The sequence below is a fragment of the Diabrotica undecimpunctata genome, chromosome 1 (genome assembly GCF_040954645.1).
Source record: "Diabrotica undecimpunctata isolate CICGRU chromosome 1, icDiaUnde3, whole genome shotgun sequence".
NCBI classification, from domain to species: Eukaryota; Metazoa; Arthropoda; class Insecta; order Coleoptera; family Chrysomelidae; genus Diabrotica; species Diabrotica undecimpunctata.
The window spans coordinates 66,606,338-66,633,794 of record NC_092803.1 but is presented as its reverse complement, the minus strand read 5'-3'; the positions used below and the strand labels follow the sequence as shown (position 1 = coordinate 66,633,794).

The 27,457-nt window shown below is 33.8% G+C and overlaps 1 protein-coding gene across 1 annotated transcript in view; it reads left to right on the top strand.

The window, feature by feature from the left end:
* Nucleotides 1-27,457, top strand: part of LOC140450315 (trypsin-1) — a 48,561-nt gene that overhangs the window by 6,867 nt on the left and 14,237 nt on the right. The window contains exons 2-3 of the mRNA XM_072543883.1: nt 11,071-11,230; nt 13,643-13,805. Coding sequence (XP_072399984.1) covers nt 11,071-11,230; nt 13,643-13,805 — 323 coding nt within the window. The remainder of the gene's footprint in view (nt 1-11,070; nt 11,231-13,642; nt 13,806-27,457) is intronic.

Sequence of the window (27,457 nt, the reverse complement as noted above, 5' to 3'; positions counted from 1 at the left end):
ATTAAATTAAAAAACAAAAAGGGTGAAATAACAACAAATAGAGAGGAGCTTTTAACAATAGTAGAAGACTTCTATGAAGAACTTTATAAAAGGAGACGTATGAACCAAACACAGCTAAAAGATGCAATAAGCAAAGCAATAGTAAATCAAGGCTCTGAACTCATGCCAGAAATAACTCTCAGTGAAATTAGACAAGCAAGCGATGAATAAAATGAAATCCAATAAGTCACCAGGAGACGATGGAATTGTGATCTAGGATGTTAAGAATGGCGGTGAACCTCTAATGAGGAAAATAAAAGACCTCTTTAATTTATGTTTGACCAAGAAATCCATACCATTTGAATGGAATAGAACCAAAACAATTATTCTGCACAAAAAAGGAGAAAAAACTGATCTGGAAAATTACCGACCAATCAGTCTTTTAAACCATCTTTATAAACTTTTCACGAGAGTAATCACCACAAGATTAGACAACAAATTAGACCTATATCAAAGTAGAGAACAAGCTGGATTCAGACCAAACTTTGGAACCAACGATCCCCTCCAAACAATAAAACAACTCATCGAAAAATCTATAGAATATAACAAGCCCTTAGTTTTAACATTCGTAGATTTCCACAAAGCATTCGACTCAGTAGAACTCAACAGTGTTATAGAAGCACTAAACGAGAGCCGCATTGACAGCCGATATTCAAGGCTAATATGTAATATATATAAAAATGCGACAAGCTCGATACAACTACACGCTAACAGCAACCAAAGAGGTATCCGACAAGGTGACACGTTGTCACCTAAACTTTTCATATCGGCTCTAAAAAAAGCGATCAAAATCCTCGAATGGGGTGACAAAGGAATAAATGTGGACAGAGAGATGCTACACCACCTAAGCTACGCAGACGATACTGAAATATGTCTATAGACTACGTCATTGAAAGAAGCTGTAACTTAAAATGGAAATGGGCTGAACACGTTGCCAGAATGAAGGACGGAAGATGGACTCACAAACTAGTTGAATGGAGACCAAGAGCCGATAAACGTAGCATAAAAAGACCACCAACACGATGGCAAGACGACTTACGAAAGACAACAAAAAACTGGATACAACAAGCACAAGATAGAATACTTTGTAGACAAACAGGGGAGGCCTATGTCCAGCAGTGGACATAGGCAGTGGAGAGGCTGATGATGATTGTCATTTTCTCTTTAGCTTGGTTATGGCAAACTCTTCTTACAGTTTGCGATATAGAAAGAGATTATTGACGTTTACTATGAAATGTTCTAATCCACATTACCTCCACCCCTCTTATTAACCTCACGTCATTGTCACCAAATCTTTTTAATAAATTTGTATGTGACGAAAATATTCACTCTTTGAAGGACAAACTAGCACCATTATCATTGCTTATATCTTATTTCCGTATATATCCTCGTGTTTTACTAGGAAAATTATTATTTAATGTGTACTACATATATTTAAATAGAGTAAACTAAAATTTTGATTAAAAATTCAAAACTTTTAAAATAACATGTTTTAAATTAAAATTATTAATTATATTACATACCTATGACTACCGTTGTTAGATTTTCCTATTCGTACAATAATTATTTTTTTCATGTTATTTAGACTTGCTACAACTTATATTTATTTTTCCTAAAATTGTCTACCTAACTAATATATGGCATATACTCATATTCATTGACCGCTTTCTGCGCCATTTTACCTTTTATCTGTCCGTTATCCAAGTCTCATAACTGAAGTATTTGCCATTTATTAAGAGATTTTGCCAACTATAAATCCTACGGCCACTTGTTATAGACAACGACGTCATCGTAGCAGTTAACGAATTTGTATAAAAAACCTGGTAGCGCTAGTCAACGTTGAAAATAACACTACTGCAGACATAAACCGTACAATTTGCACGGCTTACAGGTGCTAGTTTGGGCTTAATCTCCATCTTAAACCCTTAAATATGTTGAGAAGCACAAAAGTAAAACTCTACAAAACAATAATACGCCCAGTCCCAACCTAGAGTCTAAGTTCAGAGACATGGACAAAAAGTAATGAAAACATGTTGGGATGTTTCGAAAGAAAAATACTAATAATAAATAGTAATAATAATATAAAGCAACTAAAAGCACCGTGAATGACAATAAAGTATGAAGAAGACGATACGTTTCTTTGTAAATAACTAACACTTTGATTTGCTGAGTAAAAACTGTGTTTTCTCCGACCAGTTTTCGAGTTAGTGAAGAGCGGTTTGTAAGTGAGCTGAACTGAGATATTTTTGCCTAAAGATATTAATACCCGATCATCTGCATACAATCTGTCACGAACCAAGCTAAAGTTTGATTCTATATTATTATTCATGGCAATTAAAAATAGCGTTGCATTTATTACAAACCCTCGAGGAGTGCCATTTGCTTGATGTCTCATTGAAGACGTGCAGTGGTTAACCTTTACTTCAAAATTCCGTTGTTTAAGAAAATTTGAAATGTCATTATTGATATTACCTCTAATATTCCATGTATATACTGATCTGATAATATCAAAACGCTATGCTGTATTAAATGTTTTGGTAATATCTATGAACACTGCAATAGTTTCCTGTTTGTTCGCAAACGATTCCAGAATTTCAGACTCTAAATCAATGAGGTTATTAGTAGTACTTCGGTTTTGTCGAAATCCACTCTGCTCGTTTACCAGGAGGTGATTTTCTTCTAATACCCATAGCAATCTTTTGTTTGTTTACTATTTTTTCCATGACTTTGTACATTACATTGGTAATGGATAGATGGATCTATATGAGGAAATTTCAGTTCGTGCATTGTTAGGTTTGAGAATAGGCATAATTATTAAATTGCTCTAGGAAGTTGGAAAGGCATTCTTTAACCATATTCGATTGAAAATTTTTAGAAGAACACATGTAGCGTTGTCTGGCATTTTTTCCAAGTATATTAAAGGTATATTATTAGCTGTTATTGGTATTAATGGCAAAGTTAAGTTCATCTAAGGTTAAAGGGATATTGAAAGGACTATTGTCTTTATCTCCACAATCAAGCAGTTGTTTTTCTGGGATAATTTTGTGTGCTATAAACTCTTCGGAATATTTGCTTTTGCTTTAGTTTGCTTGGAAATATGTAATAAAAGCATTAGCTATTTCATTGGGTTTTGTTGTTACATTAGTATTTTGAGTAATAAAAGATACTTAATAAAATTTGTATTTTCCTGTTATTTTACGAATATTGCACCAAACTGTAGATAAAAGTGTTAACTTATTTATTATTTAGCGCTTTTCAGCTTCCACTATTCGAACTGGTTAGTACTCAGAGGTAATGTTATTAGAAAATACTGATACTTTTATTGGGTAATGGTCGCTCCCATATAAAAAGGGTAGAGGATCCCCGTTAAGTGCGATTGAAAGAGTTGGGTAACAAATCGATAGATCGGCTACCGATGTTGTACTATTATGTACATTAAATCTGGTTGATCGTCCATCATTGAGAATGTTTAAGTTTTCTGTTGTTACAAAGTCTTCGATTAGTCTGTCTTTGGTATTAAAATTTGTTGAGATTAAAGTTTGTATTTGTAAGATTAGTGCTTTTAAGTCGGTTATGGAGAGAACTGCCATTGGTGGAACATAAATATAGCATACATTAATGCAATGGGAAGCTTTAACTGAGATGGTTACAGCTTCAATGTCTGTTCTAAGAGGAATTGTTTGTGCTTCAACGGTGTTATTAACATAAATAACCACTCCACCACTTGCTTTTTCCTAATTGTTTCTATTTTTATAAAAAGTTGACAAAATATTAAAAGTATAACAATGTTGGTCTTTTCAATTTGTTTCTTAAAGACAAATAATAGCAGGTGAAAGATAATTAACTAAAATTTTATAACATATCATAATGGGTATAAAACCCGTTTATATTCCATTGTAATAAACTGAATGTTTATTTTGTATTTCGTGGGCATACTGCAAAAACTGACCAAGTCAAATATGATGCTTTCGAGATAATTGATGTTGAATATTTTGTAATTTTATTTGAGTTTATTTCTAAATCAATTTAAAAGGATATGTATTTTTTCTTTCCAGGTATTAAATGGTTGAAGTTAGTGATTCTAAGTATCTCTAAAGATTGTATTAATCTTTTTGTTTTTCGCAAAAAAAATTGACTTGGTCACTTTTTGATGTAGAAATTTTCTCATATTGACATTATGGCCACAAAATGATAATTATTGATCAATAATAAAACACAAAGAAAATACCTATGTCTAATTTTATTTATTTACAGTGTAAGGCTGAAGTTTCAAATAAAAACATTTACTTTATTTTTTAAATTGGAAAATGATAACAAAAATGTAAAAGTTTCTATACTAGAATTAATCTGACTCCGAATCGGACAAGTAGAACTAATCCAAATCCGAATCGGACAATACTGATGGCTCTGGAGCAACATCTTTTTTTCCACTCTCTGATGGTATTGACTGATACCAAGCATGGAATTCAGAGGGAATTGTTCCTGTCTTACATAATTTTAGAAGATCCTGCTTTTTAAGTTTAGAAATAGGAATTTCTTTAGAGTATAATAGTTGAATTTCTTTTATAGGATTTATAACTCGTTTAGTACGTCCAACTACATTGAACATAAGAAATTCTGGATCACTATAGTTGTACTTAAATAGTATATATTGCGGTTTATCTGCTTCATATCGCATACATTTAATTTTTAGCCAATTAACACGATTTCCGTTTTCATCAATGGTTCTATTTTTAAGAGTATTAGCAGCTAGGGTCTTTATGTCAAGAAAATCATTATACCTTAATTCCTGTACGTTATATGGATCACTTCTTTTGTTTCGGCCTCTTTTGGAGCGTGCCAGTCTAAAAATGTTTAACCAATGATGCATAGTGTATACTGGAACATTCTTTTTAGCATTTTCTATGGCGCTGTGCATGGAATCTACTTCCATATAAGAATGCCCAGATTCCAAAAAATTATGCTGTACAATATTTAAATTGCTGTTTTGTACGATAAATAGAAATAATGCTGCAATAAACTGATTTCTGTTTTGACCGCTACAGGTATCAGAGAACAAACTTATTTCGATAATATTTTGTGGCAAAGATTTTATAAACTTAAGCAGGCATGTACCTATTTCTGAACTGCCCCTTTGACCATTAATTTCAGTCCATGCGTAGCAGTGGGCTTTTTGACTAGCTGCTTCGTAAATTGTGAGATTGTACGCGCACAGCTTTCTACTGTAATACATTGGTGAGACATCTGAAGAAGGTATTTGCAGAACGCTTTGTAAATCAAACGTGACACTTAAAAAACTATTATCAGTCATTGCGCGCTCTTTGTCTGATTTTTTTGCTAAATTTGCTTCGTCTCGTCTTTTAATGTGATTCTGATATTTTTCTTCTAAATCTGCAGCTTTTGTCTACAAGTAGTTCGTGCATGTTAGGCACTGATCCTTTTTAGGCTTAAAAAAGGACAAATTAAAGTTGGTACCAAAAATGCGACGGTAAGTTATTTGAGATGCGTATTCCTTTCCCGTTTTCTTGCAATCTTCCACATATAGTTCGTACATTTTTGCGATAGATAAATTAGAATCTAAATATTCTCGTTTAGTTGATGATCTACAGTAGTGAGATGCCATGGTTGGAAAACTTTGTACATGCGCTTTGATTGACGCTATAATATCAGGTTTGGTTTTATTAGCCGGTTCCTTTTTGCCACGTTTGTCGTTAGCTGCAAATATTCCTATATCATTTGCTCCAGAAAATGCCTTATCCACTGCAGTACCTACTTGCAGTTTTGAGAGCACCTGTTCCAGAACGAACTCTTCTACAAGTAGGTTCTTTGCTCGCAACACAACAGAGAATATAATCTTTTTGACGATTATAGTCTAATCTCCAAAATTCCGAGCATAACTGGTTTCTGAAATCATCATTAAAACTAAGAGAGCATTTGAATTTACAAGAGTTGCAATTAATCAATTTTGGTTTTTTTGCTGCAATGACTGTTCCTTTTGATTTGTAAGGCAAACTTGACATTCTATTTTTCTTTTTAATATTTCTTTTCCATCGGGAAGGGTTAGCTCTTCTCCAACGACATTCTTGTTTTGATAAGGGTACATCACTATCAGTTGATTCAACATTTGATAAACCATCATCATCACTCGGAATATAGTTATCACTACTGCCGGTAGAAAAATCTGAACCACTATCAACCATTTTTTCAAACGTAGGTGACACAGGTATATTACTCACCTCAATAGAGCTATTATGTTCTTCACAATGTTTGGTATTCTCTTTTTCATTATCAGACGTGGTAGTTGAACATCCTTGCATTAGAGTAGTATTGAATGAACCTAATAAAATATTAGTTTAGGATAAAAAGATCAGTTTTAAAATGTATATTTACCTTCCGTAGTGCTGGTTCCAGCTGACAAAATAGGAATGTGTTGTGATGTTGATTTAGAAGACCATAGTTCTGAAACCGTTACTTATTATTAGTCACCCTAATTTGATCTCATTATTATGTTTTATATTTTAAAACAGCAAAATGATCAACAACAAAAATCTACATAGAATATTAACTTTGTATCAGCGGCATTTACTGTTGATGGTTAGGAAGTGGGGCGATAAATATTATTTTTTAAGGAAAACGTTTATCTGCTAAGAGCTAAGTAATAGATACTTTTATAATTTGTTGTCCTCATCATAACCTCAAAATTATTTTCAATAAATATTACGAAATTACAACACTCACCTGCGTTATTTTCATGTGAAGTACTAGCTTCGCCTTCATCTAAACACATTTGTACTAAAAACTTTCCCCTGGACGTCATAATGAAAGATAAACTTAATATTTCCTTTTCCAACACGTGATAATTCAACTGATAAACATACAACGTGTAGGTAAAACTAAAACATCAAAAAGTGACCAAGTCGTAATAGCCAATTGTCGCAGTTCAATGTTGATATGAAATGTGAATCACATTTCATGCAAAAGTGACCAAGTCAACATGATCATTTCTTCCAGTCTATTGATACGCATACCAAGACATAGACATTTGGATGTTATGTGTGTTGCGGCATCGTGCCTTTATATTTTGACTTGGGCACTTTTCCAGGTATTCGGTTACGTCTTTCGAGTGACTTGGATTGATAAACGAAAAATCGATAAAAATTGACTTGGTCAGTTTTTGCAGTATACCCACGATTTAATTAAATGTTAAGCTTCTGGGATAATTCACTTGACGTATCCGTGTTTAGTTCTTCATCCTCGTATTTGAGTTTTTTGAGTTGTTTCGTCAGTTTCTTTTTTAACTTTGTTTTAATTTTAGTGGACGCTCGGATAGCGGAAAATGAATGGATTTTGTATGGAGTTGTATAAATGCTTGAGTGACTAAGGTATATTTATTTGTAACACTGATAACATCTTTAGCTTCTTGAATGTTTTCAAATAAATCAACTGTTCTTCGAAGATTAATATTTGTTTTTCGGAATCGAATAATTCTTTAATTAATTGCATTAGGATTTCTAAAGGCATTGTAGATGTTTTCGTTTTTATTCTTCTTTGTTTCTGGCTTGGCTTTGAAAATACATTGTCACTAGCTAATGTCTCAAGGGAGTGTGCTTAAGATATAGTTCATTTGGGGAATGATTTTGAGGTATTATCCTCGTTGGATATGCTAAATTCTTGTGGTGCTGGACAGTCTTTATTTTGATTAAGAGCGCTAGAATTGTTGCGTAGACTGAAAGATGAAGACTAGTAATGCTTGTGTGGGAAGATGTGGTTAGTCAAGTAAATTTATTTGTTTTGGGTAGTACTTACATTGCACTAATATTGCATAATATTGTTTTTGAAGGTGACGTTGAGGAATTTGATATATTTGTAAAAATATTTATTATTGAAGGTGTCATAGCAGTCGTTGCTGCTGAAGATACTGTAATAGATTCATTTCTGTTTAAAAATGTAATAGTCGGGACAGCTGGTATTTACAGTTACGGAGTAACTACTGAAAATGTGGTCATGTTGTTTCCAATGGAAACATATATTGTCTAGTGTTAAAAAAAATTTATTGTTGATGTAGTCATACGTTATAATAATGGAATCGGGAATTGGGATTGTGGGTGTGGACATGTAAATATATCGACGGAAACTAAGTATATGTCTGTATTCCTAATTTGTGATTCCTATTCGCAAGACATTAATGAAGTTAATTTTAGCCCTAAAGATAAAAGTTCTTTTTCTATTATCTTATATAGGATAGTAAAAGATACATTGGATATTAAGAGTCTTTCATTTAGGGTAATTAGTTTATGGACTTAAATTTGTATATTGTTTATAGTGATGAAACGTCCATTGTTTGAAAAAAATTCACCTACGATTTCTTCGCTTGAAAAATAAATACAGATACGATTGTTGGTGATTCTTGGTGAAAAAAATGAACCAAGATTTGATTATTCGCGCACTGTCCGCATACTACTGAAACATTACAATTTTTTGAGTTTATGACTAGATTATAACTAAATAGTAATCTAAACTTTTTATTTAGTATTTGGTTTTCAAAGGAATGTTAAATTTAAATGGTACTGTAAATCGACACAATTGTCGATATTAGACTAATGAAAATCCTAGAGTTTTCCATGAAATACATATCCAACTGACATTGGAATTATACGGATGGACAGTAATTTATAAAAATCGTATTACTGCGCCATTTTTGGAAAATAATGACCAGTACTCAGAAAATGATTTTTTTTTTAAATAAGACAACCCACCAATGCATTTTAGCATAAACGTAAGGTGATATTTTAATCAATGATTTCCAATAATAATGGTTATCTCAGTCAATAATGGTTTTATTGAATGGCCAGCAAGATCCCCTGATATAACTCCCCTGGACTTCTTCCTATGGGCTTATTTAAAGAGCCTGATTTATAATACTATTTCTGGTTCATTGGAAGAACTAAGACGACTAATAGTGCATGAATGTAGTCTGGTAACCACTGAAAAGTTTCAAATAAAAAGCATGATTTTGAACAGCGACTTTATAATTTATGGACATTAGTGGATATCATTTTGAATATTTCATTAAATAATTATAAGTGATGAGTAAACTGTCTAAATTAATGTAGTTTTAATGCAGTTTTTGTTGTGACAGGAAACGTTTGAAGTTGACACTAACAGAACATACATGTTACGTTTAGTTTTTAAGAGGTGCAACACTTTCAATAAATTGATACTCTTCTGGAAGGGTTTGGGGGTTAAAAACTAACAGATATCTATATGGTCAGATAATGTCTTCTTTGGAGTAAAAATCGACCCGTTTTCAACTACCTTGGCACCATAGTAAATGAAAAATGGACAAATAACCAGAAGATAAGAGCGGGCATCGGAAAAGCTACATCCACCTATAACCAGATAGGGGCCTTTTTCAAGACCAGCAACCTCTTTCTCGGTATCAAAATAAGAATGCTGTGATGCTACTTTTCCTCTGTTCTTTTTTTACGGTGTTAAATCGTGTACCTTGAATGAAGATATGTGTAGAAGATTGGAATCACTTGAGATGTGGCTATATCGGAGAATACTTAAAATCCCATAGACTCATTGAGTCACAAATGAGAAGGTCTTCAACCTTAGATAATGATATATGGAGTCAGCACAACGACTCTCTTTAAAAAATCTGTTTAGAAAGTACAGATTGCGTTGATGATATAAAAAGGTTGCCGTGAACATAGTCCTTAAAGAAGAAAATTCATCATCATTCTCTTTTACTTGATCCCTATGCGGGGTCGTCTTCCCTAATTACATTTCTCCATATGTGTCTATTTTGGGTCATATCAATATTAATACCCTTTACCGACATGTAATGCCTAAGCGTCTCCCCAGGTCTTTTTTGATCTTTCTCTACTACTAATTCCAGGAACCACCAGATCAGCAATTCTTCGTATTGGGTGAATAATGTCTCTACGTTGATTATGCTCTTAACCTATGCTCTTTCATCTTAGCAACAATTGGTGCTACCCCTAGACTTCCCCTAATATACTCATTTCTAATTTAATCCTTTTTTGTCGTCTCATCTATCTAGGCATTCATATTTCCGCTACATGCATTTGTTATTCCTCTTTCTTTTTAACTGCCCAACATTTAATTCCATACATCATAGCTAGTCTTATGGCTGTTTTATAGAATTTTTCCTTCAGCTTTATTGAAATTTTTCTGTCACACAACACACCACTCGCTTTCCTACACTTCATCTATCCAACCCTAATTCTACTGCATGCATCTACATCTATTCCCCCATTACTCTGTAACACCCATCCTACGTACCAAAAACTATTAATTTTCACAATAATTTTACCATCCAAATATATTATTCTATTTGTACTCCATCTTTAAATGAACATTCCAAATACTCTGTTTTTGTTCTTCTAAGTTTTAAACTTTTTTTCTCAAGAGCTTGTCTCCACTGTTTCAGTTTTTGTTTTAAGTCGCTTTTATTATTTCCTACTAACACTATATCATCAGTATACATTAAGCACTACGGAATATTACCGTAAACATTAAGCACTCCCGAGGCACTCGTTTGTTTCTTTATTCCTGTATTTTTCAATCAACTGCCTTATAAGAAAGAAGAAGATTGAAAGAACAACAAAAAGTACGCAAACAATTATGTGCCATCTAGACAGGAGAATTTTTTTGTGCATCTTTAGTAGAAAATAACAACACACAACAGAATAAATATTTTAAATACAACTAAGAATTCGAGATATGTTAAAACGAAGTTCAAATAAAAAAAAAAAAAATTAAAATATCCATCAGTCTCACAAACGGCATAAGTTAAGCGTTAAAATTAAACTCTTCTATTTTTAGTTGTAAATACTCGAGAATTAACTCCTGCATTTATATATTTTATATCTATTTTTATGGAAACGTGACATACAAAACGTGACAGTTACAAGAGATCTGACAGAATTCTGTATATTTGCAGATTATGAAACTCTCTATAAAAATAAAAAAAATCACTAATATTTAATAAATATTCATTTTTAGAGTGTTCCAGTAAGCTATACTTATGATAGAAAGGGTAGATTCTTATTCAACCAAATCTTCAGCTTTGCGGGACTTCTCGGAGGAGGTGGCGATTTTGGTGGTTACGACGATGATGTTGACACCGGAAACAATGAAATCAAATCCAAGAACTGTTCATGCGGTGAGTATTTGAATACAAATTTGATTTTTTACTGTTTTGAGTTAGTTATGATTTAATCCACGTACATACATTATAAATATACTAAGTAACAAAGAAATCCAAACACTCATTATAAATTATTGTGTTTAGAAAATATTTTGTACAAATATACTTGTACAGAGTCGCAAAATAAACAAAAGATCAGGATTTCAATATGTTACAACAAAGAGGGGTAAACAATTATTAATGTGTTAATGCACCTCGATGGACAATACTCTTGGATACGCCTAAGATCGTTCTTGATTAGGTGGTCAAAATTTTCCTGGAGTATCTCGTTCCATACTCTAATTAAGTTCTCCCAAAGTGCTCTCAAAGTTTGGGGAGGATGCTTTAAATTAAGAAGTCTCCGATCCGTCCATGTCTCACACGTGGTCAATGCGGTATATATCTCGGGGTCCGGGCAAAAGAATGACTCCATCCTGTTTAAAGAACTTTATGGTGACTCTCGTAATATGTTGTCTTGCCCTATCCTGGTGAAAAATGGGATGTTTGAGCGTCTGATGGTAGGGTATGAGATGAAGTTCCAGAATATCTTCTACTTATTGCTGAGCTAATATGTTCTCTCTGACGAAAATTAAAGGTGATCTTAAATTATAAGCGATGGTACCCCAACAGTACACATGCCGTTCGGCAAAAATTGTGGAATTTGTCTTTCACCGCATCGTCTTCTGACACTGGCTCGACAATCATGCATGCCTGAATAAAATCGAGATTCAGCAGTAATGACAACTTTATTTCATTCCTGATCATATTTCAATAGTTCCCTGTACCATTCAAGACGATTACGTCGATGTTAAAGAGTAAGAGGTAGCACTAAGTGTAGCCGAAGTGTATAAAGGCCAAAACCAGAATTCGATGATAAATTGTTCGAATGCCAATTAGTCCTCTATGTTTACTAAACCGTTAGTTTTGTAAATAATGGACTTAGTAGTGAACAAGCGGTATCTAAGAGCCATAAACCTTAGGCGACACTCTTGACACTCTGTTGTTCTTCAGCGCCCTCTGTGCCCCATCTTCGTTTTCGGCATACTTGACGCAATGTATGATAACATCTTAAGGCTGAGCGTACTTTAGATCCATTTTCGTATGAAATCAAGTCATCCGTATACGTACGAATACGCACGAAACTTTTCAACTCTTGAAATGTAATGGGAGAGCTCAGACTGGATACGAGTATTCGTACATGTATATACTGTGCATCTGATTGTGTTAGAATTTATTCGTGCGTAAAACATTGTTCTGAAGCTATTTTCTTGTGGCATTTTAAATTAATTATTATTTAAATGGGAATAAGCCACAATTAAAGGTTAAAATACGTTTATTGACGTTTCAATTTCCACTTCGGAAATCGTTCTCAAAATAGTTTTTTGTCGGTAAACATTCCTTTAGTTTTCGTACAAAGCTACCAAGATGTTGCTTCTCCATTTATTTATCTCACTTTCCGAATTATATTAAACAAGCTTGTAAGCCAGCTGGTTTCTCTCTTATTTTGCCCCATCTTCCTATTATCTCTCTTAACGCTATCGATACTTATCTAGAGATATCATAGGATCTATTTTTTTTTATCGTGTAGTGCTTGACCTACTTTTTCGTTTGTTATTTTAGGTACCATTTCTGTAACTGCATCTGCTCATTATTATTGATCTCTGTAAAATTATTCTTTTGATAGACTATTAAAATATTTCTTCTACTGTATATTTTATGTTCTTTTTGTGGGCTATTGATTTGTTTAATTTTTTTTTTGAAGATCTAAATTATAATATTTAAGATCTTTGTCAAATCAATTTTGAAAACTGAAAAAATGTGTATACGAACATATTACTCCCATGTAAATTTAGATTATAAATAGCCTTAGGTAATTAAATCAATAATTGTAACTACCACAATACAAATATGCCAATAAAAAAAATCAATTTTGTTGCCATATTTTGTATAGCTTTTCTATTTTTCGAATATGTAGGTGCTATTTACTCACTTGACTTATTGTTACATATACAGATACAGAAATATATATATATATATATATATATATATATATATATATATATATATATATATATATATATCGTTTTTACTCGACGCAATGAGTACAAGAATGATGGTAATTTATATGGGTAAATTGTTGATGCATAGTGGAATATAAATATTCCCAGTATCGCTCTGAAAGGCTTGATTAAGCTTCGGTATACAATTTACTTTAATTGCTATCGATACATTTAACTTCATATATATATATATATATATATATATATATATATATATATATATATATATATATATATATATATATATATATATATATATATATATATATGTGTGTGTTTATCTTATATGCTCCACATTACTTTCAATAATGCTCTATATATATTTTAGAGTGCGGGGTATCAAATCAGGAAAACAGAATAGTAGGTGGTCGTCCAACTGGTGTTAATCGATATCCTTGGATAGCAAGAATAGTATATGATGGACACTATCACTGTGGAGCTTCATTGTTAACAGAAGAATACGTTCTTACTGCAGCTCATTGTGTTAGAAAGTAAGTTACGTCGGTTCGCAGATCCCAATCTTAACTGTCTATTAAATTTAGTATATATCAATTAAATTAAAAGTTTATTTTAGAGTAGTTTATAAAGTAGTATTTACTTAGTACTCAGCACCTCAGTACACAGCACCTTCCAACTGTGCATTATAGAAATGGGTGCCTATTAGTTGTCTGTCTATTACTCCTATCCAAACTTTCACTAAAAATTTATACTGAGTGAGTTTTGCCAGTTATTTATTCCATTGCTCGTATATTGGGCTTAGTCAGTAAATACTGTCATATACAATAAGCGATCATTAATCGCAATCCACGTAGCAAATTGTAATCATGGGATTTCATATCCTAGATGCAATCGTTGGTCTGGTTGAATGTGATAAGGGCGTAAATTAATATTTCTAATACTCTGTCAACGTTTGATTGAATCTGCTTAGTTACTTGGTAGTTATTTTAGGATCTGCTTCTACTGCAAGGATAATTATGGTCCTCTTGCAAACGATCTAAGGCTTTTCTTTTAAATAATTAAATACTGATCCAAACGTTTGATGATTCGGAACTCGACGTTCTGGAAATCGTCTTCGATACACTCTGCTGTCAGCTTTGAATTTTTACCACAAAACCAGTAAACAAAAATTATATCTGCAAATTCTGCTATTAAAAATTGATGTGGCAGTTTGCAATTTGTTAAAATAATTTAAATAATATACACTACCTATAAACTCATGGAACACTGTCAAAATAATGTAAGAAATACAAATAAATAATAACGATGGCAAACGAAAAGTTACATTCTACACAAACAACGAAAATTTTAAATTATCATAGCCCTCCTAAGATTCACTTCAATTTTCACATTAATAATCGTGAGAACGTAGTGATGGAAATTGCGGCAACAATATTTCTTGTTTATTTTTGTTTATTTAGTTTATATCAGAAATACGTATATACGGTTGCCTTTCATCGATATACCTTTTTTGGTTTTCTGTTTTGCGAGACATGCCATTACATTTTACTTTTATTATTCACTCGCATTATTCTTTTTCATTTGTTTTAAACGTTTCAACGTTTGACATTCCTTTCCCCAGATAGCCGTAGCTTTCTCCGTGGTTAATTTTACCTTTTATCAAACGATATGTAGATGATTTGGTCTTATCGGTCCCTGAAAACAAAGTAACTGATGTTCTAAACACTTTTAACGCCCAGTGTGAACACTTAAAGTTTACGGTTGAGAGAGAAGCTGATAGTATGATCCCGTTTTTAGACATGCTTATACATCGTGGCAGTGATGGCATGCTAAGGACGGAGTGGTATCGTAAATCTTGTTTTAGTAACCGTTTCATAAACTTTTATACTCAACATCCATCTAAGATGAAAACAAATTTGGTTTTTGCCCTTAAAACTAGGGTTATCAACTTATCACACATCGAGTTCAGCGACAAGGGAGTAAAAAAGTTGAGATCTATACTACAAGAGAACTCCTATCCTACAGGGCTTTTGAATAAACTCATTTTTGGTTCTCCTTTTCCTTTGCAATTTTCTGACAACCAAAATTTTTATAATAATGAGGTAAATGAGGTCCGACAACTGACACAGACATTGACACAGAACACATCAGAGCTACCACAATCTAAAATAACATATGGTTGCCTACCCTATATTCCAGTTCTCACACCTAAGCTATTGAACATTTTCAAAAATGTTAGTGGCTTAAAAATTGCAACTAAGAATGTGAAAACGGTATCGAAGTTGTACACAAAGACAAAGGATCCTTTCACAATACAGAAGTCATCGAATGTTGTTTATTCTATACCGTGTGCCAACTGTAAAAACGTGTATATCGGAGAATCATCTCGTAATTTTCACAATAGAGTAATATCACATCGCAGCGACATAAAAACCAAAAAAATAAACGCATATGCGCTCACAGAACATGCATTAACTTTAAAACATGAATTTAATTTCGAGGATTCCTGTATTCTGGCTAAGGAAAAAAACCATTCAAAACGTGTTTTCTTGGAAATGTGTTTCATAAAATCTAATACGTCTTGTATAAATAAAAAGTCAGACATAGATAAATTGAGCAACATTTATTGTTACTTACTGACAAAACATCAAAAATAAAATAAAGATTTACTTTTACATATACACACCGTAATACACCTGCATACAAAACATGTTGCATACTATCAAGACAGGTTTAAGATACTACTTCCATTAATATAATAGCAAGAACTCCTAATTACTTTTTAATCACACTATTTTTGTTTTTTTTCTGTTCTCTATGGATCAGTCAAAACACACCATGAAAAGATGTCACTAACAAAATTTTAACTTTCCAACTAAATTTTAAAATGTATATTGTCCATTATTTTAAATGTTATATTTTATGTGTGTTTTTAATGTTGAGTGTCGTAGCTTTAGAAAAATAATCTCAACGACTAGTAAGTTGTAATGACAATTTGAGATATGTTGTAAATATTTACACTTTCTTCTAATTACAGTGTCTTGAAGAAGGAATAAAAGAATTCCGAAAGCTCGACCAAAAGTCAAAAGAGTGTTTCTATAACATCCCGGCCAAACCTACTGACTGCAGCCCTCATAAACTGTGTTGTTTGTATATATATATATATATATATATATATATATATATATATATATATATATATATATATATATATTGTTATGCTATTTAAATTGTATTATATTGCTTACTTAGGAAAAATCCTGTCTATATTTATTAAATGATCTAATCTCCAATTAATCACAATAAATCAGCATTAATTAATTACAATCTCAGGCTATTTAAATTGTACTATTTAACCTTTGATCGTGGATTCAAAATATTTTCCAATTGGCTTCCTAATCGGGATAGGTAATATAACCTGAATAAAATACATAGAATTTCAACTGAACTATATGTGAGATGTCCTTTATTTTAATGAAATTTTATATAACAATCAATCCTGTAATATTTGCAATATACTAACTTTAAATATATGAGAAGTTGTTTTCTATCATGGACCCAAATGTTATTTTACATTGATTTTTAATATGTGTTATAACTAAGCTCTTTTTATAATTCTTTTTTTTTTAAGTGATTGTAAAATTAACTGTCTCTATTATTTATTCAATTTATTTAATTAATAAATGAAAATCACACTCCGGCTCTAATGAAAATTGACTGACCTTTCCTTCTCTGCCGTTGCAATTCTATGGCCACGCCACAACAAAAAAATCCTTTCTCTGCTTCTGCTCCTATTGTGGTCCAGATGACGTACACCTTTCTCCTATCTTTCACTGTATCTGCAACCCAACAACTCGTGTTAGTCTATGCAGCCTCCCTTTGAGCCAATCTCCGCGCCTGTTTACAACTCCAAATGTTTCCGGCTTAGTCTGCTATTAAAATTCTTATACCCTTTGGTTTTCTATCTCTCTGTACCCCGTTCCTCACACTGGTCAGCTTTTACACAGCAAATAAACACACCCGGTAAATTACGTCTTCGGAACTTCAAACAAACACAAATCACAAAGCTCCTTCCTTCTTGGACGACCAAAACTGACTAACTAACTTTTTTTTCTCTCTCCTATCTCATAGCCAAAACCAACCTCCTTGCATTCAAAATTTGACCAATAAAAATCATCCACCTCTCTGACGTATATCGTTACCAAACAACTCTCTCTATAAAACGTCATTCGGGTAATTCCAGAAAACAACCTTCTTTAATTATTCTAACTAAATCTATCTGCTTTACAAACATCTCTTACTATGAGCTACAAACGATACCTGTTTCTCAATTCAATGTCTTTTGTTAATAAACTTTTACCGATATAATCTTTCGGGGAGAAAACCACCGCAAATCCCGGTCTATTGTTCAACACTTTCTATATACACTTTTATTCCGGGTAAATCCATTCCACAATAACCGACTTATTTAAATTTCTTATCGATAATATTTGAAAGTCTTGTCTCTGAGGCCTAATGAACAATTCTTCGAACAACTTAAAATACATATTTTGTCTTATACAGGATGTTTGAAAATTTATATGCCCGTGTCTTTATGAAATATCAATAATTTTAATTTTTATTTAAGTAATAAAATTTGTATATCGGTTTTTTATTGCTTATGGACATTCAAAAGTACAACAATATATATATATATATATATATATATATATATATATATATATATATATATATATACATATGAGAAGAGAGGGATCAATGGAGACCACGGCTAGGACTAAAACTATATATAAATATATATATATATATATATATATATATATATATATATATATATATATATATATATATATATATATATATATATATATATATATATATATATATAGAGGGATCAATGGAGACCACGGTTAGGACTAAAACTATATATAAATATATATATATATATATATATATATATATATATATATATATATATATATATATATATATATATATATATATATATTGTGACAATTAGGGTTTATAGAAAATAATTTATAAGTTATATACTACATAATATTAGATATAAAAAAGTATTTGATTATTTTAAATAAGTTATATACTAGAGAATTTATAAAAATATATTTATGTGAGGGCATTTTAATAAATTAGCATATAATAAGTGTAAAAAGTTGTATTTTAGTAATTATAATGTGGTAGATACATTTAAGTGAGCCATGTGACTAGGCAACCAACTATACAAATTCTGTCTCCAAGTTGACATTTTAGGAAATATTTACGAATATTAAGTGGGGTTATAATAATATATTGTTTGAAATGTGTATTTTATTAAATTAGAGTGTTAGTTACTAATTTGAATGTTTATTCTGATCTGAAAAGCCTAAATGTCAACAAAATTATCAATGGAACATTAACGAATTCTCCAGAGTGCAGAATTTGAATATTGTTTACGGTCGAACATTCTCGAAATAATGATTATGGCGGTGGATCGAACAGATATTTTTTTCGAGAACATCTATATAGAAGTTAATAGAACTAAATAGAACATGATATCTTACGAGATGGTTCTAGAATATCCAAAAGATATAAATACCCGTGATTTGGATTCAAGATGGCAGTTTTAAGTTTTTAGTCAGAAGTCAGGCCAGTTCATTATGAAAGTTAATAGACACATTTAGTGAAGTAAATTGTTCAGAATTTTCAAGAAGTCAGTCAGAAAAGTTTAGGAAGAAATATGAAAGTTAGTTGGAGTCAGTGAATCAAGTACAAATAGTCCAATTGTTTAATATAGTGAGTTAAATGAAGATAAAAAATTATGCATATATTTAATGCACATTTATAATTATACACAAATAATTATTGAAGATTATAAAAGTATATTAGAAGAATATTGGATGGACATTGCAAGGAATTAAAATTATATTATGATTGGAGATTAGTATAAATCAAATTATAATAATTGGATATTGGTATATTGAAAAGAAGAATAAATATAAATGGTGTTTGCTGGTGGTGTATAAATGCTGGTGAAGAAAACTATATCTTAAATTGGTAGAAGCTGATAATTGGAAAAAGCAATTTCACAAAAACAAGGATAACCGAAGTACGAAGACATTCAGTGGTGATTAGAATCTATATAGTGGAAAACAGTTCATTTAGGCATTCAGTGAAAGAAAGGTACAAAATTTTGTTAATATAATTTAGTTAGTGTTATAACAATTTCAATTTTGAAGATAGTTTGTTTAAATTTAACATTGTCTATAGAATTTAATTAGTTTTATAAGAACATCAATTTAAAGATAGTTTATTTTAAATTTACATTGGCTAGGTTAGATATATATGTGTGTTTCATAATAGTTATAATAAAGATAATTTAAAAAAGTACTTACAAACTAATTCTTTGAGAACCGCGATAAAAACCCTATATATTATTAAAATACTCATTGCTCATCATTCAAACAAAAAACACATCATAACAATATATATATATATATATATATATATATATATATATATATATATATATATATATATATTGTTACGATAAATATACTGGCCTAACTTTTATGACTAATTATTCTGTTTTATTGTAGAAATTTCGGTGGAAGTCTAGATTCAAATTATGGTGAATTCTCCAACTTGATGTTCTCGACTATTCCAGTATATCAGGATTTCGTATATAAATACAACATTTTTATATGGAGAGACAGTTAATACTCAAGACCCGCGCTCGCGAATTTGTACGTACGGATATATAAATTATTGTCAGATAAGTTAATATAAATAAAGAAATAAATTAAATCCGTAAGTGTTATAAATATTGAACCTTTTAATAAATTCACAACAAATGGTGTCAGAGTGAGATCGAACATAAATTAGACTTATAATAATAATACAAGTGAATATAAAATAAATTGTGAAAATGACGACGATTTATGAGCTGACAGTGACTACTTTAAGAAGACATCTAGAAGACAGAGAATTAGCTTCTACCGGAAAAAAGGCTGAGTTAGTCCAACGACTAAAGAACGCTTTGCTAGAAGAAGGACTAGATCCAGAGACTTATATATTTGAAGACAAACATGATGCTGTCATCTCGTCGATTTCGAAATTAGAGAACAAAGTCTCTGGCGATATTTCGAAAGTTTCCGGCGACATCGCTTCTTTAGAAAGCAAAGTCACTTCTGAGATGTCTGCCCTGGACGATAGAATATCTTCGTTAAAAAACCAAGTTGCTGCCGATATGTTAGCCTTCGAAGAAAAGATTAAAGAGATGGAAAGGAAGATGGAAGAAACAGGGACAGCAGAGAGAGGTAACAATCCGATTACAGTGGAGATAAAAGAAGACGAGACGAAATTTAAGTTGGAGACACGGCCGAAATTTGAAGGAAGTGGAGGTTCTATTCATGTTAAAGTCCCAACTTTCGACGGAAAATCATCATGGAACAACTACATGAAACAGTTCGAATCAGCCGCAAGAGCAAATGGATGGTCTGAAAAAGAAAAGGCTGTAAACCTGACTATCGCTCTTCGAGGAGATGCCTTAGATGTGCTTCAGACCATAGCCGTAGAGGAGACCGATGATTTCGAACAACTGAAGAAGAGGTTAAATATGCGATATGGCCACGAACATTTGGAGCATGTATATCAGTCACAGCTTAAAAATCGTAGACAGAAGAAAGATGAGGCTCTTCAAGAATATGAGGTAGATATTGCCAGATTAGTACGATATGCTTATCCAACAGCTCCCGAAGACATGATGGAAAAGTTGGCCGTTCAAACGTTTATTGATGGTCTTCGTGATCATGAAATGCAGAGAACACTACGATTAGCTCGTCACAAGACGCTGGTTGATGTTTTATCCGCCGCCCTCGAATACGAGTCAGCTACGCAGGCCTCTGGCGGTTACAGTAAAGTTAGGACTGTAAAAGAGGAAGGAGATGAAGATAAACTTGACCAGCTCTTTAATTTGATGAAAAGCATGACATGCAAGAAAAAGAAGACCATAAAATCAAGAAACTCACCATCAGGAAAACCAGAACGAGTCAACCTTAGGGGGGCAGCTTCGACCCGGAACTCTTCCAAAGACCCTCTTATACTAATAGCTTCTTTGAAATGTCGTGAAGATAGTGTATATGTAGATGGAGACATAAATGGTAAAAAGCATACGTTGTTGGTGGATACCGGAGCGACCAGAACCATTATACGCCCGACAGTTATAAACAGCCGAAAGAAACTGTTACCAACGAGGTTACGACTTCGGACCGCTACAGGTGAAAATGCCAACATTCATGGAGAAATCCAGGTACAATTGGGAATTGGGGCAGAAAAGTTTGTCCATACTGTTATAGTTGCTGACATCGAAGAGGATGTTATATTAGGAATGGACGTAATGAATATGCATGGATTCCAATTGGATTTTAAGAATAAGGTAATCAAAGTTGGCAACGAGGAGGTATTTCTCCATCCACATAATGACAACACTGTGCAAGCAGCCATTACAGAAGATACAGTCGTGCCTGCGAGAAGCGAAACGATCATAGTAGCGCGACTACAGGGAATTGTAGACGAAGGGAGACCTGTTATGATGGAGCCTTGGAACCACGACGATGAGGTTGGCCGTGGAATCATAATTGGAAAGGAATTGGTGACTTCGGCTAAGGAAATTCCTGTGAGACTTATCAATGTCAACGACTACCCAGTGACCATAAAGAAAGAGACAAAAGTAGGAACTTGTGTACCTGTGACATCCATAATCCGTCAGGCGACAACATCTGATAATTCCAACGACAAATTCGACCAAATGGTTGCAGTTGCAGGACAGTCTCTAAATCAGATGGAGAAAAGGAAATTAAGGGAATTTCTGCGGCAGTATCGTGATATTTTCGTACCGAAAGGAGGAAAGACGGGAAGAACTACCGTTGTTAAGCATAAAATTGATACTGGTAATGCTAAGCCAATTCGTCAAACAGCTCGACGATTACCACAGGCGAAGAGAGAGGAAGCTGAAACGATTGTTCAGGAAATGAAGAAAGACGGGGTGATAGAACCTTCTACGAGCCCATGGGTCTCTCCGGTGGTCCTGGTTAAGAAGAAAGACGGAACGACGAGGTTCTGTGTGGATTACCGTTTGCTGAACAACGTTACCAAGAAAGATAGTTATCCTCTGCCTCGGATCGATGACACATTGGACACATTGGCTGGAAGTAAATTGTTTTCTACTTTAGATTTGAAGTCTGGATACTGGCAGGTAGAAATGGACCCAGTAGATAAAGAAAAGACAGCCTTCACCACAGGATCTGGATTGTGGCAATTCAACGTTATGCCATTTGGACTCTGTAATGCTCCTGCGACATTTGAGAGGCTTATGGAAAATGTGTTGAGAGGGTTATCTTGGAAAACATGCCTGGTTTATTTAGATGACATAATCGTCTTGGGGGAGACATTCGAAGATCATTTGAGGAATTTAGAAAACGTTTTTAATCGACTTAAAGCTGCCCAATTGATGTTAAACCCCAAGAAGTGCCAGCTATTTCAAGGTAAAGTCAATTATCTGGGTCATATAGTCAGTAAAGAAGGAGTGGCCGTGGATAAGGGAAAAATCGATTCCATTAAGGAATGGCCAAAACCAACTGACAAACATCAAGTGAGAAGTTTTCTTGGACTATGTACTTACTACCGGAGGTTTATTAAGAAGTTTGCAGATATCGCTAAGCCATTAACGCGACTTACAGAGGAAGCAAGAGAATACCGCTGGGATATAGACTGCCAAAATGCCTTTGAAACGTTGAAAAAGCATTTAATAACAGCACCAATTTTGGGGTATCCACTGCCAGAAGGAGAGTTCATCTTAGATACGGATGCAAGTAATATGGGAATTGGAGGAGTGCTGTCTCAGATTCAAGGAGGACAGGAACGAGTCCTCGGATATTTTAGTAAAGTTCTTTCAAAACCTGAGCGGAATTATTGCGTCACGAGAAGAGAACTTCTAGCAGTAGTTAAATCAGTAGAGCACTTCTATCAATACCTCTATGGAAGGAAGTTTTTAATCCGAACCGACCATGCCGCCCTTAAGTGGTTGATGCAGTTTAAGAATCCAGAGGGTCAGATAGCCAGGTGGATCGAACGACTCCAAGAATACGATTTTAAGATTGAGCACCGAGCCGGAGTTAGCCACAGAAATGCTGATTCTCTTTCCAGAAGGCCATGCCCCGCAGAGTGTTCCCACTGCAACAAAACGGAATCCAAGGAAGCAGCAGTGCTAAGAACGACGATTGTCAACGACGACTGGACGCCTACTAAGATAAGGGAAGAACAAGAGAGAGATCCAGTTATACAGAAAATCCGAAAATGGAAAGAGGAAAACCGTCGACCACCTTGGCAGGAAATATCAAACCTATGCTCAGTAGTTAAGACGTATTGGGCCCAGTGGGACTCATTTATCATCGAAGATGGCTTGCTTAAACGAGTCCTGGAAAATGATGACGGTTCAGAGAAGAGAAGACAGTTGGTGATCCCAAAGAGCAGAATAGCCGAAGTACTTCGTCAGTTACACGACAGTCCATCGGGAGGGCATTTTGGTGTAAGGAAAACCCTTCAGCGAATTCGGGAACGGTTTTATTGGATGAACAGTTCCGACGACGTAAAAGACTGGTGTAAGAAATGTACTATTTGTGCTACGAGTAACGGGCCTCACCGGAAAAGGAGAGCTCCTATGAGACAATATAATGTTGGAAGCCCGTTTGAAAGAATAGCTTTGGACATTGCAGGGCCATTTCCAGAAAGTGAAAATGGGGGCAAGTACATGTTGGTAGTAATGGATTACTTCACTAAGTGGGTCGAGATTTACGCACTTCCAGACCAGAAGGCCGCCACCGTTGCAGATAAGTTGATCCAAGAATATATCAGCCGATTTGGAGTGCCTTTGGAGATCCATAGTGATCAAGGCAGGAACTTCGAAAGTGATCTATTCCAAGGAATATGTGATAGACTAGGCATGAAGAAAACAAGAACTACCGCGTATCATCCGCAATCGGATGGTATGGTAGAACGAATGAATAGGACAGTTGGCAAGTATTTGACAAAGATGGTGTCCGATCATCAGCGAGACTGGGACCAATACCTTCCGTTCTTCACAATGGCCTACAGATCTGCTGTTAACGAATCAACAGGCCAGACACCAGCCAAAGTCCTATTCGGACGCGAAATGCGACTACCTTGTGATCTAGAATTTGGGTGTCGACCTGGAGAAGATGTAGCAGGTGAAGATTATGTGATCGAATTACGAAGAAGAATGGACGATGTACATGAGTTGGTCCGTTCCCACCTTCAGATCGCTAGCGACCGAATGAAGAAACGGTACGATACACAAGCCGAAAAGGGTTGCTTTAAGAAGAACGACAAAGTATGGCTGTATAATCCCAAGAAGCGAATAGGTTGTTCTCCCAAACTGCAGCAGTTTTGGGAAGGTCCATACCTCATCATGGAGAAGATCAACGATGTCATCTACCGAATAAGCAAGATTCCGAGGGGAAAGCCGATGATAGTACACCATAACCGGTTGGCATCTTTCGAAGGTGACCACGACGTAGATGAAGAAGTGGAAGTAAACCAAGTCCAAGATGTGTTTGACCTCACGTTTGAGGAATTCATGGGTGCCTATGGAGGTACCGGTAAAGCAAGACATGGTGTTACCACTGAAGAAAAGCAAGATCTACTCGCGCTCCCCGATGACTACTCGCTGGCCCTTACCATCCCGGCCAGTATCAAAGACGCACCAGGGTTGGCATCCGTCTTTCGAAGGAAGTTTGGTCGAGTTGCAGAACTTCAATGCCAGGTGCCAGCTCCCGGTAAAACCTTGAAACTCCAAGATGCATCACGTTACCTTTTCTACCTGGTAACAAAAGACACTGCCCGTGACCAACCTACCTACCGAGATGTATGGGAAGCCTTACTTCAATTGAGAGAGCACGTACTAGAGTCCGACGTGCAAAAGTTAGCCATGCCAAAGTTGGAGTGCCGCCAATTAGATTGGAGGGTTATCCGAAATATGGTGGAGGAGATCTTTAAAGACACCGAAGTCCAGGTGTTAGTCTGTTGCAATCCGCATAGTTACTGGTGCGGAGAGAAAACCGTCCCTTGTCATTTTTATACAACTGGAAGTTGTAAAAGAGGGTCCAGTTGCCGATACCAGCATACAGTTCCGGTTCCAGTCCCGACAAGGTTCCAGGAGGAACCATCTTTTAAGAGGGGGGCAATGTTACGATAAATATACTGGCCTAACTTTTATGACTAATTATTCTGTTTTATTGTAGAAATTTCGGTGGAAGTCTAGATTCAAATTATGGTGAATTCTCCAACTTGATGTTCTCGACTATTCCAGTATATCAGGATTTCGTATATAAATACAACATTTTTATATGGAGAGACAGTTAATACTCAAGACCCGCGCTCGCGAATTTGTACGTACGGATATATAAATTATTGTCAGATAAGTTAATATAAATAAAGAAATAAATTAAATCCGTAAGTGTTATAAATATTGAACCTTTTAATAAATTCACAACAATATATATATATATATATATTTACACGACCCGACTATAGCTCCTCTTTTCAAAATGCGGTTATAAGTCGTCCTTTAGAAGGAGTGCATATCTTTAAAATATTATTCGTGTATATTAATTTTTTTACAATTCTTATAATGTATCGAAAATAAAAACATTATAATTTTTTATACAATTATCAAATTAAAATCAATTGGTCTTCCATCTAAAATTACTATACATACCTCCTCCAATGTATATTAAATTAACAAAATAAATCTTTCTGCTATTCAAAATATACGTCAAAACTACATTACAGTGGTTTACTCCTCCAAATATAAATCAGAGACTAAACGACGGTGGATACGTAAACCAAATAATATATTAGAGTATATTTGGCGCGAAAAAATCTGTAAGCCTAACGATTATTTCTAACGTTTTGTTTTGCAGTGATAAAATATTCTTTATTCATATTACACGTGTAGTGCACTGGAAACTCTAGGTATGTACTTATATAATTTTTATTTTGTTACAGAACGGGTAATAAATACAATTTAATATTGTTTCAATTTAATAGGTAGTTGGATTGAACAAAACTACTAGATAATTATGCAAAATAATATATTTTCTGTCTTCTCCACATTACACATCAGATATTTTTGTACACTTTACAAATATATCTGAACTACATTTATAAACACATATTATACAGTGTATCAAGGGATTGATTTAACTATACATGTAATGGATCAAACATTTTTGAATCTCGTTTTGATATTTTGGCGTCTCGGCTGGTTAGAGTTGCACAAGTTTGACTTGAATGTTTGAAATTGACTTGAGTTTGACTTAATTTCCAGTCAAACTCAAGTCAATCCTTCTGACAAATAATTCTTCTTCCTGTGTCACTCCTATCGGAGATTGGAAATCATCAAGGCTATCCTGACCTTGTTTACAGCTGACCTAAAGAGTTCATTAGTGGTGCAGCCAAAAAACTCTCTCAAATTCCGCAACCATTCTTTTACGGTCCAGATTCCGTTTTCCTTTTATTTTTCCTTGAATTATATTTTGAAGTAATGAGTATTTATGTCCTTTCATTAGGTGACCCAAATATTCTTTGCTTCATTTTATCGTTGGTAAAAATTTCTGGGTCTTTTCCTTTCCTTCTTAATAAGTTCCCAAGTATTTGTAACTTGATACTTTTTTAATTTGAATGCTGTTTATACTAATATATGCTGGTTGTGTCATGTTTTCACTGAAGACCATATACTTGTTTTTTTTTATATTGATATTTATGCCATAATTGTTGCAAGCAATATTTATGTTTGTAAGTAATCGTTGTAATTCTTCTACTGTTCTTGCAACTAATACAGTGTCATCCGCGTATTCAATATTATTTATAACCTCTCCACTGATTACGATTCATTCGTTTGCTTGCAAAAGGGGTTTCTGGCAGATGCTTTCACTATAAACATTACATAGCAGCGGTGACAAGATGCCTCGCTGTCATACTCCTCTACGTATTTCTATTGCCTGTGATGTCTTATTTTCTATTTTTATGATATTTTCCTGATTCCAATATATTTATATTGAGAATTATTCGCAGATCTTTATTATCTATGTCCTCTCTTTCAAGAATA